This window comes from Coffea eugenioides, chromosome 7, assembly GCF_003713205.1.
Source record: "Coffea eugenioides isolate CCC68of chromosome 7, Ceug_1.0, whole genome shotgun sequence".
Classification (NCBI taxonomy): Eukaryota; Viridiplantae; Streptophyta; class Magnoliopsida; order Gentianales; family Rubiaceae; genus Coffea; species Coffea eugenioides.
In genome coordinates this window covers 2,594,563-2,611,925 of record NC_040041.1, presented here as the reverse complement: position 1 = coordinate 2,611,925, position 17,363 = coordinate 2,594,563, and the positions used below count along the sequence as shown (strand labels likewise).

The 17,363-nt window shown below is 38.5% G+C and overlaps 4 protein-coding genes across 5 annotated transcripts; 1 reads left to right on the top strand and 3 right to left on the bottom strand.

Annotated features, from left to right (window-relative positions):
* Positions 1-2,082: 2,082 nt before the first annotated feature.
* On the bottom strand, positions 2,083-3,076 carry LOC113778119 (psbQ-like protein 3, chloroplastic). 2 transcript variants are annotated; one of them, XM_027323398.1, is made up of 2 exons: positions 2,331-3,076; positions 2,083-2,149 (listed from the first exon to the last, which is right to left on the bottom strand). In XM_027323398.1, exon 1 carries the CDS (start codon positions 2,923-2,925, stop codon positions 2,359-2,361), a length of 567 nt encoding a protein of 188 aa, XP_027179199.1. In that variant the 5' UTR covers positions 2,926-3,076; the 3' UTR covers positions 2,083-2,149; positions 2,331-2,358. The 2 variants fall into 2 exon arrangements, with proteins under 2 accessions (XP_027179199.1, XP_027179198.1); XM_027323397.1 differs by having other exon boundaries at positions 2,119-2,153; positions 2,335-3,076.
* Positions 3,077-3,634: 558 nt separating this feature from the next.
* On the top strand, positions 3,635-6,862 carry LOC113778612 (lipid phosphate phosphatase epsilon 1, chloroplastic). Its single transcript, XM_027324070.1, has 4 exons — positions 3,635-4,050; positions 4,806-5,031; positions 5,745-5,818; positions 6,494-6,862. Exons 1-4 carry the CDS (start codon positions 3,760-3,762, stop codon positions 6,749-6,751), a joined length of 849 nt encoding a protein of 282 aa, XP_027179871.1. The 5' UTR covers positions 3,635-3,759; the 3' UTR covers positions 6,752-6,862.
* Positions 6,863-8,046: 1,184 nt separating this feature from the next.
* On the bottom strand, positions 8,047-11,358 carry LOC113778606 (putative pentatricopeptide repeat-containing protein At3g47840). Its single transcript, XM_027324061.1, has one exon. It carries the CDS (start codon positions 11,173-11,175, stop codon positions 9,040-9,042), a length of 2,136 nt encoding a protein of 711 aa, XP_027179862.1. The 5' UTR covers positions 11,176-11,358; the 3' UTR covers positions 8,047-9,039.
* A 1,211-nt stretch (positions 11,359-12,569) lies between these two features.
* On the bottom strand, positions 12,570-15,299 carry LOC113778611 (mannan endo-1,4-beta-mannosidase 7). The gene is made up of 5 exons (XM_027324069.1): positions 14,755-15,299; positions 14,469-14,663; positions 14,121-14,243; positions 13,486-13,688; positions 12,570-13,361 (listed from the first exon to the last, which is right to left on the bottom strand). Exons 1-5 carry the CDS (start codon positions 15,076-15,078, stop codon positions 12,908-12,910), a joined length of 1,299 nt encoding a protein of 432 aa, XP_027179870.1. The 5' UTR covers positions 15,079-15,299; the 3' UTR covers positions 12,570-12,907.
* Positions 15,300-17,363: the final 2,064 nt, after the last annotated feature.

Here is a 17,363-nt window from a genome sequence, read left to right as displayed (position 1 = left end):
GGAATATTATAGGCATAAATTTACAAAAGGCTTCATATTAATTAGATTATCTTAAAAAGCAGGAAGAAGAAGGCGATGAAAAGCACCACGGATGCTACTACTACTAGTGAAAAGGGGAGAATCTGCAAGCAGTGAAAGTAGTATCATGCTTATGGCTTTTATCTGTACTGGTGAGATAAGGAAGCTGATCTTCAACGTTCGATTTCCTGAAAGGTGATTTAGATAGATTCCAAACGGAAGCTTTTAAAAATCTCTAATTTCAACCCGCTTGCGTGTAAAGTACTCCAGAGAATCTTTGGAAAGGAAATCAGAGCTATGTTATATCACATATATGTGAGTTAAACTGCAATGCCAGAACTTATTCTTGCTTTTTTCTCGAGAAATTTTGTGGTCTGAGGAGGCTCTACCCATTATCATTAGTCTGGAATGACTCCTGCACTTATCAGATCCTACTCAGCTTGAAAACTTTCAGTATTGGAATCCAAACCAGACAATTAAAGCTAAAACACATTGACATGTTTTAAATCCTTGGTTTTGCCTTATTTTTTTTTTGTTAATTTTCTTTGCTTGGAATATGACTTGTATCAATTTGAGGGAATTTTTTGGTACTACGCCATTTTTTTAGTTGCTTTTGTGAGGAGTATCATTTGGTGGATCTCTAACCTAGCGTGAAAAACAGGCGCGAATCCAATTCTCAATGATGGGCTAATGAATTGTAAGCCCAAAATTTCGAGCTATTTCGGAAAGGCATCTTCAATCGAGTTGTTGAAGTCATTGGACTCCTAATATCCAAATCCAGAAACAACTGCAGCCCATTTCTTTACATGATTCTAAAATTTGGGAGGGATTTTACTACTACTGTTTTTTTTTTTTTTTTTTTTTTTTAACTTCCTACGCTATGGGGAGGAGAGGGCCTGAAGAGATCTTGGAATAACTCGGAGGGGACTGAACCACCACCGAACCAGACGGGTGCACTATACACCCGTCTGAATTTTTTAAGTAAGGCCACATTTAATTGTAGCAAATTAAGCAAGGCCACCTTGACTCCCACCCCATCAAGCCTTAATGCATTGGTGATGGCCACTGGTCTTTGGACGGGTGGTTAAGGATTTTACTACTTCTGCTGTTAGCACTGATCGAGAATACGTTGACTGTCTTGATTCATGTGCCCCCTCCCCAAAAAATTAAAAAAAAAAAAAGAATTGCTCTTGGTTGGTATGACTATTCTTACCAACCATGAACAATTCTTTTTTCTTTTTTTTGTTCCATGTGAAGCATGCGATAAATAACTAGTTTATTACACTTGTGAGTTTACGTACGTCAGTATTCTGTGTTTTTTGGTCCTTCTTGGCTCTTGCCGTGTCCAGAAATGATGCAGAAACTTGATAGCTTTTGTTTGCCGTCTATAATCGTCAGCAACTTAATAATTTGTGAATTAATAAATTACGGGTTCAAAATTCAAGTTGGTCTGCCTGCCGACCACTCTAACTTGTAGTTCTTATTATTATTAACCATATAGTATAAGAGGGAATGATCTGTAGAAGTTGAAATTTGACCAAAAAAAAAAGAAAAAGGGAATGGCCCTCTCTCCATGTCAGCTCTGGTCGTCTGCCAATGTGGCGAGAGGAGATTGGCCCGTAGTAGAAATAGTATTGGCCAATCATGTAGCTGTGCTGGGAATTTGCATGTCGGGTTGTTTAAAGCATAAAATGTAAATTGATCCTACCATTAATATTAATTTTCTTTGTTTTTGAGGCTCGATGATCAGAGGAGATGCACCATATCTAAAAAACCCCCTTTTTTTTTTTTTTTTTTTTTTTCCTTTAAAAGGAATTAGGATCGAGTTCAAAACTTCTGCAGATTCCCTTGTTCACTCACTATAATTTAGCATGTTCATATGTACATGGTTACTACTATTTTTCTAGAAGTGCAAACAAATTAGGCAGCCAGAGATTTTTCTTAGTTTCTTTTATTTATGTACTCGATTCTAAACGAATATGTAGGGAAAATAGTTATACGACCTCGCAGTTTCGTCAATGGTTATTGTTTTAAGGTGATTGATTAGGTGAAAGTTTTTTTTTTTTTAAATTGAAAAAAAAAAAAAATGAAGCAGTCACAGAGATCATAATTGAGTGCCGTCCATAATTGTATCATTTCAACACTCCCTGTTCATCATCTTAAACCGATTGGGAGGTATCAATTTGTATTTTCTTATTTATGTCATTTGGAAAAGAAAATATCAAATTTTGAGATTCCAAACCGTTCATGAATTCGCGGGATAAAAGTTGACAGCAGCAGCAGCAGCAAGACTTCCCAATCAATCACAACTAATCAGGGGCAAAATAAGCAATACAACAATTATAATCTTGACAAGATATTGCTAAGGGCTGAAACAACATTGCCATAGCAATCCCAAATACGTGGCACATTCTCATCCCTTGCTGCATAATCCAGTCTCGTGACGCTATTGAATAGATCGGAATACAACTTCCTCAGCTCAGGCCTCTCACTTCCAGGCTTAGCTTGAATAATGGTGTATATATCTTGTTTTAGGTATGCTGAGCACTTCCGCAGTGCCCTTTGCGCCGCGTTCCATGACTCTGCCTCCAACAATTCTTTCACTTGTATCAAACTTTGGGCGTGCCCTTTAATCCCGCTCTCAGCCTCTTCTAGCGTCTGTTCAGGTGCGGTCATTCCAAAATCAAAGCCACTAGCAGTGCCAGTTTGTTGACAGGATATTGCTTCCATTGCCAGCACCCCAACTGAAGCTGCCAAAATGTTTGTTGTCGCTCTTCTTCTGGTAATGTGGCGTTGGAGGGCCATTTGTGCTATTCTTGTACCTTTAAATATTGGGTGTTTTAAATCGTAAATCGAAGTCGAGAAGCAAGGAGCTTGGGCTGTCTGGTGCAAGGGTACTAATGCCATAGCCTGGTTGGTGTAGGTTTAAGACTGCAGCAGCCTGTTACATATGGAAGAAATGAAATGAGGCTAAGGAAATAACATCGAGGTTGTATGTATGTAGCTGTCAGTCAATTGAGAGAAAAATTTGCATGCACTTTGATAGCTTCAGCATGCAGTAGAATTTGCGTGGAGGCTATTTTGTGTCTCAAAAGTCAAAGAAATGCAAAATTACATATATGACCAACATGTGAAATATAATGGTCTATAGATTGAGCATCCAGCAGGACAATCTGGTAAAAATGAGAGGTTAATGGCGGACGGGTGAATTCTAAAGTTGACTTATATTTTAATTAAAATACCTAAATTTTATTCTAAAGTTGACTTATATTTTTACATAAAAACTTATAATTAACAGCGAAATTGTATTCAACCTAATTATATTTTTTTAAGGAAAGTAAAAATAACAGGTACGTCAACGAATCCAAACATTATAGAAATCGTTCGATTTAATCACAGTGGGAGACACATATGCATACTTGATATGCTAATCACGTTCGCATCTGATCCTCTGGTCTACATAATAGTAGTAGTACTAGACTACTAGTATTTTAGTACCGTGTACTAGGAAGTGAAACGTTCAGACTGATTTTGACAAAGCAGCACTAACAACCTCGGAATAACACGTTGTGGGCTTAACTGCCACTCGGTTAGTTATAGGCTTATAGGCTACGGCCGAAGAGGTAAAGGGTGCTCCCACCAAAAGTAAAAGAACGAGGGAGAGGAGGCCGACATCGCTTCTGGTTGGTAATCCACCATATAAGATGGTCTGACTGTGATCCAAGTCAGGGGGTTGGGAAAATGTCATCTGTCGCTGCTGTTTTTGGAAGACCCACTTTTATTCCAAGTCCAACGCGCTTGGTGAGACCTCCTCCTCCTCCTCACCAAAATATTTTTCCACTGACATCAAGATTGCAGGTTTGTAAGAAGAAATTCCTAAAACAAAGCAGCCTGATGACCGAGCCCAGCAGATTCCGACCCGGTGATGACCCTGGCGATGGAGGAACCCTCGGAGCTTTGGAAGAGGAAGCTTTCGTTGATGGGTCCTCCGGTCCTGCAGCTAGTGGACTCGAAGCTATTGTTAATAACTTGGTACCAACATATTAATCTCCAGTATTTTTTTATTTCTTTTTTTTGGGTTTTAGTTTCGAAAGGGGGGACTCGAATTCTTTTTCCAATACGAGGCCTCTGACTATTTCTGATTCTGCCATGGATTGTTGTCCAGTTTTCTATTATGTGCAAGGGCCTGCATTTGATTGTTCTGTTTACGTTTGCATTTAGCATTCGGTTGATTCTACTAGCTTTATTCAGCTTATCTCTGTCTATTTCGTACTGTATCAGATTTGAGTAATCTTGTGTAGTCTTGCAAATACGTGTGGGGCGTTATGCAGGCGAGTCAGTGCTGGCATCAAAATTTGAACTTTATTGAAGCTAATCAAATACGGTTGCTTACTTAAAACTGCACTGCACGCTCAATGGGTATTATTTATTTATTTATTTATTTATTTTTGAAAAAGGGAGGGGTTGGGAGGTTGTGAATCCAACTTTATTCTAAATCTGAGGAGCAATGACACTTAACCGCTGACCTATATGTGATTCCCCCCATGGTGCTCTTAAATTATTGTGTCTTTCCATTTAAAATTATGTAAAAACCATATTCTTAGGCACTATTAACCTGCTAGGAGACGTTCTGGATTTTTGTAATTTTTACTCGCTTAAATTTGGTCAACTATATCTGGTAGTGACTTGTATGTTGCCATTTGTAGAAAGGTTTCTGCTCTTGTTTCAGCATTTTGAGGTGAAACTCTTGTAGTATTATAATCTCAGTTGAAATGCGTTTGATGCAGAGTAAGTGGCTGACTGCGGTACTCTTTGGCATATTTCTCCTTGTAAGGCATGATGCGGCTGCACTGTGGGCTGCTTGGGGTTCTGTTATGAATATGGCAATGGGAATTATATTGAAGAGATTATTAAACCAAGAACGACCTGTTTCTAATTTAAGATCAGACCCGGGCATGCCATCTTCGCACGCTCTGTCCATCTCCTATATAACTACATATATCATTCTATCAGGTGGTTTTTCCAACTATTCAAGATAAAGACGGATTGGACTTATTTTACTAGATCACTGAGTGCACCTGTAAAGGGAACCAACAGAATTATATTTTTGCTAGAAATCAAGATAATGAAGAGCCTAAACTTTGCTAAATTATTTTACATGATATAATTTTATGATAAACATGTTGCCTTGTGAAGGAATTTGTTCTAGATGGAGCTCAGTGGAACAATTTGGAATAGCTTTGATGTGGTGAAAGGTTGAGGGTAAAAAGACAGTTGCATTTGAGAATGAAAGGCTGAGATTTGCTAGATGTTTTTCATAATCCAAAGTATAAGAGACTAACTGCTAAGATGTTTTTCATGATGGCACCTTTCAGATTTTTGACAGAGATGGTATCGTTTTCCTCTAGGTAGTAGTAGTATGAGTTTATTTCGTGAATTTGCATTGTCTGTTTGTTGAGTAATTTTGTTGTGTTGTTGTCAATTTACCAACAAATTGTTTCTTGAATCTTCCCTTCTTTATTATTCTGAGAAATTTACTCTTCTCAATCAGTGGATTTCACTTTTGAAGAATCATATTGTTCATATTCCAGTGAATGTGGAAAAAAAAAATGTTTACCTAGGTTCTTTTTATATTAAGTGATGATGTTTAACCATCACTTCCCTTCTTGCAGTATGTTATACAACCTATTTGTCTGAATTCTGGTTCCTTACGCTCCTCATTGCAGTGATTCAATATTGGGGGTTGAATGGAATTACAGCCGCCATCAGTGGGATTTTTCTTTCAATTGGGTCTTACTTTGTAAGCATCCAACACGACCTCTTTAGCTCAATTGAATCCAGTGACTCTGTATTTAATCTTTTGTTTATGACATATGGGGTCTTTCTGGTAAAAATATAATTTTCGGCTAGACAATAGTAGAAGAACAACCTTACATAATAACTGTAGTGAATAACTACGTTTATTTTTATCTTCACTGCTCATGATCAATTTGCCTTTCTTCCCACCTTGGAAAAAATTTTACAATGATGCATTGCTTTTGATTGTGAACCAAAATTGTAAACACAGCATAAAGCTACTCTCCTGAACCCATAACGGTCCAAGATAAGGACGTTGTATTTGGTAGCTTCTGACTATAACTATAGCGATCCCTGCTGACTGAAACAAGCATGCATCATGATTGATTGCCTTCTTTCTTTCTTTCTGATCAGCTATAGAATAAGAACTTCCTCGTTCTCCTCTCGTTGTTCCCCCGCCCCCCTCCTTCCCTTCCTTAACTTTCTCCATATTTCACGTACAGGGGTCCACATATTTGACCTCGTAAATCTCAGATACACGAGGCTGTAGTTTTCTTGTGAAGCCTCCTCGGAGGGGTGCTTCTTCATAGAGAGTATTACTGAATATGGAATAAACTCAGATGTATTGAGTTGCTGACTTCAGGTAAATGTGCTTGCCAATGTTTTGCTGTGTTTGCAGAGCTGGCTTCGTGTTTCACAACAGCTTCATACAATCAGCCAAGTCGTTGTGGGTGCTTTGTTGGGAACTGTCTTCTCAACGTTGTGGTTTTGGGCCTGGAGTTCTATTGTACTAAAGGCATATGTATCCAACTTGTGGGTTCAGATTGTCGTCACCCTGGGTGCTGCTGCATTTTGCACTGTATTTATTTTACATGTTATTAGGTACTGGGTTATGGAACCATTGACTTTGTACATGTCTAGGAAATTCTCAAGCTAACATGCACTTTCTGATAGTCTCATTGATAATAATCGAAACCTCCCCTGTCAGGGCATTGGGATCCAATTGTTACATCAATCATGGAGAAATGATATTTCGCAATTATGTTCACATGATTAGTTAAATTGTTATTAACTAGAGGTTTAACGGAAACAATGCCAATTTATAAGTTTTTAAAAAAAATTCTAATATGCCATTACAAAATGGGGCCAAATATGGGCATTTTTTTGTGATTGATAATTGACATGCATGAGTAGAAGTAATGATTCAGACTTTAGTGATTTTTGTGAAATAAGAGAAATAGAGTTTTTTAGGCATATATATATCTAAGGATTTAGGAGACTTGAAGAGGAAATTTGCTTTCAAATTTTTTACAAAATTTTGGTGATTATGAAAATCTCAAAAAAGTTTTCTGCTCTTAAATTTTGAAAATTTTCATTATTTGATTGCAAATGGTAAGGTAGTTATTGATGATCATACTTAATAGTGACCCTGCAAGTGAAAAAGAATATATTGGATCAAACAAAAAAACGAAAAATATGACATCATGTAGTTTGTATCATGTTCTATATGATCTGCTCCATTTGATGATCAGCATTCAATTATAGTGTTTTCTTCTTTCTTTTCTTTTTTTTTAATCCTGATTGTTACTTTTATTATCATGGAAGGAAAATAGATGTCGGTGTTGTATGACATATAGGTAAGATTGTTGGTTATATGCTACTAAATTGAAAAACCTTTTAATGATGACAATTTTTTTTCTCGTTTATGATTATTCAACAAATGGTCTTTTTTAAATTGAAATGTTGCATCGTAGATTTTTTTTTTTTTTTTTTTTTTTTTTTTTTTTTGGAGCTGGGGAGAGTATTAAGCTCACAAGAATAAAAAAGGTCATTCAGTAATCTACAAGAAAGAGGTAAACATGCTGCTGTGAGGGTGCGTGTCTACTGCCCTTCACGCTATGGGTTATATCTTTGCCAAATTCAACATACAGTTCACCAATTGTTATTGGAACAGAAAATATGTGACTGTTCAAGCCGTTTGGGTGAGATGCTTGTAGCCATTCTGGAGAATTACTTGTGACTCGGCAAGTTCAGTCACAAACATTTGTTTTCTTTCTCACAGGGAATCCTCGGCTGACCTGTTGTCTCTGCTGGCATATATCCCCAACCAAATATCAAAAGTCCAGATTTCAAGCAAATAATTTCCTCTTAGCGTTCAGGACCGAGAAACAAAAATAAACCAAATAGATAGAGTAAGCAACCCCATCTTAGCTTGCATCCACAATAGGTAGGTTGTTGAGAGTATAAACATCCATTAACAAATTTCATGGCTTTATGCCCAAAAGAAGAAAAAATATTCATGGCTTTACAAAATCTTCCAAAACAAAACAAAAGCAGCCAAGCCAAATCACTTTTGCTGGCGGCTGTTTTTCCTTGTATCCACCAATGAAGCACTTATCTGTCTCAAATTTGATGCATACGATAATGAATTAAGACCAACTATTCACGGTCATGCAAATTTGCATCCAAGCTTCCAACCACAGACAGTTTCGTTCTGATCGTACATTAAACTGGAAATCCTGACCGCACTTCTGTGGAACCAAAAGCTTTCATAATCTACTTAAATTAGCTCACTTATTACTGAACCCTTCATTCACAAGAAATTATCCAGAAACTCTAACCAAGAATCTGTTTATAGTTTCTCCTGACCCGCAATGATCACAAATAGGATATCCACGTAAAGAATTTGGCTTCCCAATGGATACACGGTGGTTTGCACCAGAAACTAGGACATGAGTTTCGTCCTCCCTTTGATGCAATTAAAGGAGTCCAATTGTGTGTTTTCTTTCTTTCACACGCCTCTCAGCCCAGTCCTTAGGTCAATTTAATTGCAGAGGTTTAGCTAAAAGGTGTGAAGATATCGTGTCTGGCCTGACTGCCTTAAGGTTAGCTGGCTCATCCTACGTTCCTCCTTCAGACGTTTCGCTGAAGCCACAAGATAAATGAATTTCACAGTCAGCATCTCCATGTAACATGCAAATAGCTCCTTAAATAAACTCAGACAAGCTCACTCCAGGACTAGAGGACAGGAGTAGCTATTTCTTGATTTCAGCCGTAGTTGTCTCCAAGTAGACACCACCTTCAACCTTCTGACAGAGCAATATATGGTGAAAATTTAGATAGACCTGTCAGAACATGTTGCTAGGTCATTTCTGAAGGGAATCAAAATCTCAAAGATGTTTCTCAGCATTCGTTAAAGATTTGAAGCATCTGCTTAAACTTCTGCTAATCTTCTAGGTCATGAAGCAGGCAATCTAGCTCGAAGACTGCAACTTCTGTTTTGGAAGCGACTAAATCCAGAATATAGTATATCTCTTCAGACTGAGAATGGGATCGATCACCAGCGACAAATGCAGAAATTTGATCCTTGACTTTGATCCAAGACCATCCTGGCTCCTTGATGACACCTTTTGATTTCAAGAGCTTCCTAACTTTTGCTGCTTCTCTCCACTTTCCAGCCGAAGAGTAAATATTAGCTAGGGTAATGTGGGTCCCTGCACAACTTGGATCCATCTTAAGAATCTGTTCTGCAGCTCGTCTTCCGCATTCAACATCACCATGTAGCCTCGACGCTCTGAGCAGAGTCGACCACACAACATCATCCTGATCAAGTGGCATAGTCTTGATCATGTTCTCTGCATCATGCAATCGTCCAGCTCGGCATAGGAGATCAATCATGCAACCATAATGTTCTTTAGAAGGGGTTATCTTATACATCTTGCTCATCAAGTTGAGGTAGTGAAAGCCAAGGTCAACGAGCCCAACATGGCTGCAAGCACTAAGAACACCAATGAAGGTCACAGGATCTGGTCTCAGGCCAACCTTTGCCATTTCTTCAAATAACTTTATGGCTTCATGGCTGTATCCGTGTTCAGCATATCCATTAATCATGGCAGTCCATGATATGACATCATCATTCTCCATCTTATAGAATACAGTCGAGGCTTCTCCTATACTTCCACATTTTGAATACATATTTATTAAAGCACTCCTAATCATAGCTGTGTGATCTAATCCAATAATGAAAACATGGGCATGAAGTTGCTTTCCTTGGTCAAGAATTGCCATACTTCCACAAAGACTTAACAGACTAGCAAGAGCAAATTCAGTGGGCTTTGGTCCTGACCTTCTCATCTGTGATAGAAAATCAAAGGCTTCCTCGCCATAACCTCCTTGAGCATATCCAGCAATAATTGTGCTCCAGGAAACAATATCCCTCGTGCTCATTTCCTGAAACATTTTAGTAGCTGAATCGAGTTGTCCACACTTTGAGTATAAAGTCACAAGGGAATTTGTCACAGATAGATAATGAGCAAGACCTAAACGAAGAACATGTGCATGCAACTGTTCACCCCAGTCAAGTTTCAAAATATTTGCACAGCCCGAGATCAGAGTTGAAAATGTAAACCCATTAGGACTGACATCAGATTCTCTCATTTGCAAGAAAGTTTGTATCCCAAGATGCTCTTGACCCATCTGAACATATGTCGCAATCATGGTTGTCCATGAAACCACATCTTTGGCATGCATCTTCTTAAACAACTGTAAGCCATAATTCAATTTATTGCACTTATTGTACATTGTTGCAAGACTATTAGCAACATATGAACTTGCATCCAACCCTTTTTTTATCGTGTGGGTATGGATTTCTCTGCCATAATTCAATTCACCCAAATTGGCACATGCCTTCAATGCAATGGCCAAACTATATGAATCGTAATTAATGCCTTCTCTCCACATTTCAGCAAAAGACATTAAGCCGTCCATATCAGAACCAGCATGAACAAGTCCTGTAATAACGGCAGTCCAAGAAACTACATTCCTCAAAGGCATCTCATTAAAAACTATACGAGCATCCCAAACCTTCCCAATTTTCATATACATATCAACTAGTGCACTTCCGACGAAAACAGAATTCACAAAGCCAGTTTTCACCGAGTATCCATGTAGTGAATCTCCAAATTTCTTGTTCATACTAATCCCAGAAGCCTTCAATGCTAGACTAAGTACAAAAGGGTCCATTTGAAGATTAGGGTCAACCCACATCCTAGAAAACAAAGACAATGCTTCTGACGGATCAGATCCGTTGACATATCCTGCTATCATATTGGTCCACGAAATTTCATCCCTTTGCGGCAATTCATCAAACATCCTCCGCGCGTCACAAAGATGCCCCATTTTCACAAGCTCTTTCAGCCTTGAGTTAATTAACAAGATGTCAACTTGAGAACCTTCGTGGGCTTTTCTTGTCAAGTAATCTGTGCTCGTCCCAGAAGCCAAACAACTTCTGGGTTCAGCACCGTAGGCAATACTTGAGGTTGCATATAATCTTCTGATACAGGGCCTCAATGGTGAGACCATAGTTTTGACTTACTCACAGAAGTTGATAGTTCTGTGATCCAACAATCCCGCCTCCTTCATGATGACAATATTCTTTTTTGGCTCGGCGTATTGCAGAACCCTCTACCCAAAAACATAATGACACTTATGGGGAGAGCATTATCTGCGAACGCAGGATCCATAAAGTTCAAGTTTAGATGTATAGGCTGGCATGACGAATCAAAGAGATCCAGAAAGGAGAATTCTTTTCTCAAAGACACAATCATTCAAGTGGGGTCAGTGCTTTTGGGGCTCCGTTGTGCTGCCTGCTTCGAAATTGTTTAGACGATAATCAACTGAAGTCGTTATTCTATAATCTCACTATAATTTTTAACGCGGTAACGCTTTCCATGCCTGTACACGAGACCATGTAGCGGGACAAACGAGGGAAGAAGGCGCTACACATGAGGCGTTAAGACTTAACGACTTTGATGAGTGCATAGACAGGCGTGGTTCTCGGTCCAAGTTAGACAAAGATAGTAAAAGTGTTTGTTTAGTGTTTACAAAGGAAAAGAGAAGTAAAATAACTTTCTTACAAGTTTTGAACGTTTGCTTGTTATGAAACTTAATGGAAAATTTTTCGTAATCGCTCATTTTCTTGTAAAATTTTTCCCATTGAAATTGATAGGAAAGTGGGTTAGAAGAAAGTTTCAGTTAATTAAATTTCTTTTATAACTCATTTCTTTTTAACCTATTTCCTCCATTCTAAATTTCTACATAAGTTAGACTATTTTAGAATTTACAATTCAAAAAATCAACTTGTAGTTAGACATTTTATTCTTATTTTAATAATTAATGAATTAGTAGTATTTTTAATTCTAATTAAACAACTACTTATTTTTCAATCTTTTGTACTTTTTTTTTTTGTCTTTTTTTTTTTTCAATGTAAGCGAGAAGATTCGAACCGAGACTTTTGAGTCTTTCACTTGTACTCTGTTTCCTAAACCATCCAATTAATCCCTTTCAATCTTCTACCAAAAATAAGATAACAAGGTACGTTGACTAATTTAAGAATTAGAGTAATTTATTTACGCCTTTTATTTTCTGCAAGCTTTTTTAGGAGGAGAGAAATAATAAGCACCAAGTAGAGACTGAATTAAATAAAGAGATTCGAAATCCACACCACCCCTTGAATTGGTAAGACTCAAATCCTAAATATATAGTTGATGAGTCCCTTTCTAAAGTTAATTCAGGAAAGTACTCAACTCAAATAAACGAGTGTCATGTCATGGACCCTTTCTTGAGAAAAATCCTAGCCAACCAACTACTTTTCTTTTATTTTCTGTTCGAAGATTTTGAGATATTCAGCGAATTCGTTCTTTGGGATTGTAGCTGCAAGTTCTTACAGAAAGTAAAAAGAAAGAATAGGAACCCAATAGAACAAAGCCTGCATGCAAGGACAATACTATAGTAAGATTAAAGCACTTCATCAAGGGTAATAATTCCTCCTTCCGATGACCCTAAACAAGTCTTGCTCCTGGATGAACAACTTTTCATTCATCTCTAAGAGAGATTCAGACTCTATGCAAAACGTCACACACTACATTTTTCAACGTACCATATATTTCCATTAAGACAAACATTTGATTCAAACACAGGCTTGCTGCAGAACTCTGGACCTTATGGAAACGTAGATAGTTATTTATCACTTGACCAATGCACGGTCTGCCTTGCGGCTTGCACAACTATTATATCGTATGGAAGCTGCTATTCATCAGTTTCCAATGTGCCTCCCCTTGTTTCTGTCGATCCATTGTCCCCTAGCAGCCCTTGCTCTCTTCCACCTCTTAATGTTTAGCATCCGGGTGAAGATCTTCTGGATCAGGCGAAGCTTATAGGACTGTTGGGCAATCACATTCGCCGTAGACGGGCTCTGGCTTAACACAATCTCATATCCGTCCCGGAAGGAATCCAGGCCTTCAGTTAGAAGTTGCCAGAACAAGGCTCCAGCTGCTGGACCACCATGTTTTGCTGAGGAATAAACCTTGAAATATACGTCGTTGAACAAAGCATCTCTTTCATAGTTGCTGAAGCCACTGTCTTTCCAGGATTTTCCGAATTCTGCAACCATTACGGGTTTTCCAAGCATATACTGAGCATCTTGAAAGTGGGCGTCAAGCCATTGGTTCATAAAAGAGACTTGGGATTGATCATTTGAGCTGGATAGCCTAATCATACAACAACATGGCAAGAACACTCCAGTCAAGATATTCATCAGACTTTGCTGCAATTTAGCTTGAAAACCAAATTAATATCCATGATTATTTATCCGAGGATTGTAATGAGATTTACCAGATATCTGGATAGGAATGTACGGTAGCAAAATCAATGCCAGGTACACGGTTGTTTGCAACGAAATCAGTTCCTATATTCAATCCAGGATTGAGGTGAGTCCTCTGAGGTGTGGATTGTCCATAAAATCCTTCCAGACCAGCTTCCAACAAATGATTTCTGTCTATTGACTTAACATAAGAAGCCATTTCCATAATCCAGGCCTATCAGACATGAACCAGCAACAAAATTCGGTAAGAACCATAAAGGTCAGCCAACATTTTTTGATGAAGATGAACAAGTGAGTGGTATCAAAATACATAGCTAAGCAAAGATCCAAAACTACATGGACATGAACAGATGAGTGGTATCAAAATACATAGCTAAGCAAAGGTCAGCCAACATTTGTTAACAGGTGAGTTTTAAGCACTGATTTTTAGGAGGGGCCAGGATTCATTAAGGTCCCCATGTACTAGCTATCCAGATTTTGCACCCTTTAGTTTCTAATCATGTCCATGTCAGAGGGCCCAATTTGATTTCAGTAAGTTACTTAACATGGAGAATACGTTTTAATCTGTGAAGGGTGTCTGTTGAAATGCTGATGCAAGAAGTTTAGAGGAATTTGTCCTGCTGTGAGCCAACTAAAGAATGACAACCTGAATGGTCCTTCCCGAAGGATCTGAGGTGCAACGGGGCTCGTTCATCAGCTCCCATGCCATGATAGTGGGATCATTCATGTAAAGAATCCCAGTGAATGTGTTGTATCTGTTGAGAACAGTCTGCACAAAGAACCAAGGTTGTTCAAGTTGCTATCGTTCCAAGTTACATCTCATACTAAAATAAAAAACTAGGCCTTTCAAATAGCTTAATCTTGAACAGATAAACAACCTCCTTAGCCAAGAAAAAATACATCATGCTAGAAAAGATAAAGGGACAAGATTGGACGAAGAGAAAACATATAACAGAACAATCAGATGGAAGTAGTGTAGTGTCCTTGCACTTACTCTTATGTGATTTTTGTAGTATCCCTTGACAACTGAATTTCTAAAGAAATCATCATCAGAACTAAGGTATTGCCCTCGACTTCTAGCCCAGTCCACGTACTGTTTCTTTCCTCCAAAGCTTTCATAGTTATTTGCCAAGCTTAATATAAGCTTAATCCCATATCTTCTGGCCTCTGCTACAACAAAATCCAACCCCTTCAAGAAAAAAGGTCATGAAGATAACAATAGTTACAACAAAAGTTCACCAAAAAGTGAAATCTTGAGCAAAGACGAAGAGAAGACAGACCTTGAACGTTTGCTCGTTGTAGGCACCAGGAGCATACTGCAAGGCCCTATAACCACCATCGTTGAAAGCCCAAGTCCTTGCAACTGTAAGGCCATGACTAGAAGCTTCCCTAAATGCAGCTGAAACTTTGGACCTCTGAGAAGGGTCAGAAGCCACGTACATTAACCAGTAGGCATTGAAGCCATTAGCATAGTAAGGACCATTATTCAACATGAAATGTATTCCTCTGGTCCTGACAAATCCATCCCCTGCCTTAACTTGAAGAAGAAAGCCCTTTTCTTGCATCAAGAGAAAAAGAAGTAGAACCACTAGAAAATGCTTCATCTCCCTATCTTTTGCTAACAACTCCCAACGCAGGATCAGGAATAATTTTCTTTTTCCCTCCTATGGATAAATGCAAGGAGAAATGAGAATATTTAAGAAGCAGATATCTAGAAGAGGCAGAACCAAAGAATGTGGGGTGTCTGAGTTTTGTCTTTCTGGATGAACAAGAGATTTTTGCACAAATATAACTGAAAAGGCAGTGACCATCATAACTGTGAGGGAAAGTGAGTGAATGTTGTAGGTGGAACTTCTATCTTTTAATTAACCTCGCCTTACGCTGTAGATTACTATGCTGGATGGACCTGATTAACCGTGGTTGCGTTACTTGTGCATAAACTTCTCGCATAAATTGTATTACAGAGAAACTAAAATTAGACAACAACTTTTGCCAAATTCATGACTCTTTAACTATTAAAACTGTGGTCCAATATTTGCTCCGAAAATTTGATCCATAATGATATAAGGTGTATTAACAATTGAGTCTTGATCGCAGTAGTTTAATATTCATCCATAGAGGCCCGAAAAGAGAATTCTCCCTTAAAATGACGTTCTTATTGTTTCAACGATCCAATATCTTAACCCGTCAACTAGAAATTCTTAGATGGACATTTCACACTGATTCAAAGGGAATAATACTTGACTTGCTTGCTTCTGGTGCAAATTGTTGCGCATCTAAAGGAAGTTCCCCTTCCCTCCCAAAACTCCTCTATGAAGTAAAGAGAATCTCTTTGGCTTGAGCTCCACTAAGTGGCCTGGATCCTATGAGCATTACAGTCTTTTTAAGACACCGACAGGCTTATAAGTTCCCTAAGCACGGGATCCCTGAAATCCTATTTTGTACCAAGAAGTACTAATAGGCTGCCGTCCACATTCATGAATCATGATGCTAGAACTGTACTATTTAACCAAACACGGCACCGTGATTTTAGATGAGAGCGGCAGGAAGGTAAAATGGTCCGTAGAGTAGGGGACTAGGAATCAAATCGCCCCGCTTAAAAGTTGAGAAAAGTGAGATTCCAGTGACCATCGGGTGACATTTGTTACAAAAAGCAGTAAATCGGCCTGGATGAATGACAAATGCAATTAAAGTAATGGTTGTGGGGCCTTGTGGTGGCCATGGTGATTGATGGACGGGGGTCCTGTAAAATCCTCCAAGTTAATTGAATCGGGATATTTAACTTGAATGCCGCGGGCTGCTCAGCCCCATCATGAGGCCAAAATGGTTAGAGGTTTCTTGGAGTTGCCATCGGCGGTCGAGAGAGCTTTGCCACAAGCCAAGCGAGAACTGCACATGGCAAAGGGCTAAGGGCTGTGGGGTTGGAAATGGATTAGCCGCATGTGAGACAGAGATCATGCAATGTTTGTTTGGTAAGTGTGGGCTCAAGTGATACCAGGCATTCGAACTTAAAGATCCTAAAGGTCAAGGTTTCGGATCCTGAGAGGCCCTCCAAGATACACCATCAGGGTCTTAACTCGAAGACGGTGTTGAGTTGACAAATACACAATTGGCCTTCACAGTAAGCAAGAATGGATATATGCTATTGTTTTAGTTCAAGTGGTACCAGGCATTCGAACTTAAAGACCCTAAGGGTTAAGGGTTCGAATCTTGGGGAGACCCTCCAAGATACACCATTAGGGTCTTAACCCCCATACGGTGCCGAGATGACAAATACACAATTGGCCTCCACAGTAAGTAAGAATGAATATATGCTATTGTTCTAGCTACCATATATATATAGGCATCATTTTCGTGATCCTCAATTGGTTGGCATTTTTTCGTACCATTGACAATACAAATGTATAGAGGAATTAACGCAACGGGGTTTTTCTATCATAATAATTAGTAATTTGTGAATTGTGATGGATGCACAAAACTTACGAGTTGGTATGTTTCTGGTAGGTAAAAGTTCTACGCGACCAAATCGACGACTGGCTTGAGTGTCGCAGGCTAATGAGATGAGAAAAAAAAAAGCTTTCAATTAATGATCACAGGCTTGACATAACTAATGTTATCTTCTTTTTTATTATTATTATAACGATAATATTTATATAATCTACTCTATTTTAATCCAGAGAAAGGAGCCAATGAAAACTATTAATTGGCCTTGTTTGGATTGCGATTTTTCATCGGAAAATTACATCGTTTTCCGTGATTACATTTTTCTATTACTTTTTTTCCTCATATAATGCAATCCAAACACAACCTAATACTACTATCGAAAAGCTTAACTAATACTACGGGTTCTGCAATGGACCAATCCCAAAATCTGCAGCTCTGACTTGTG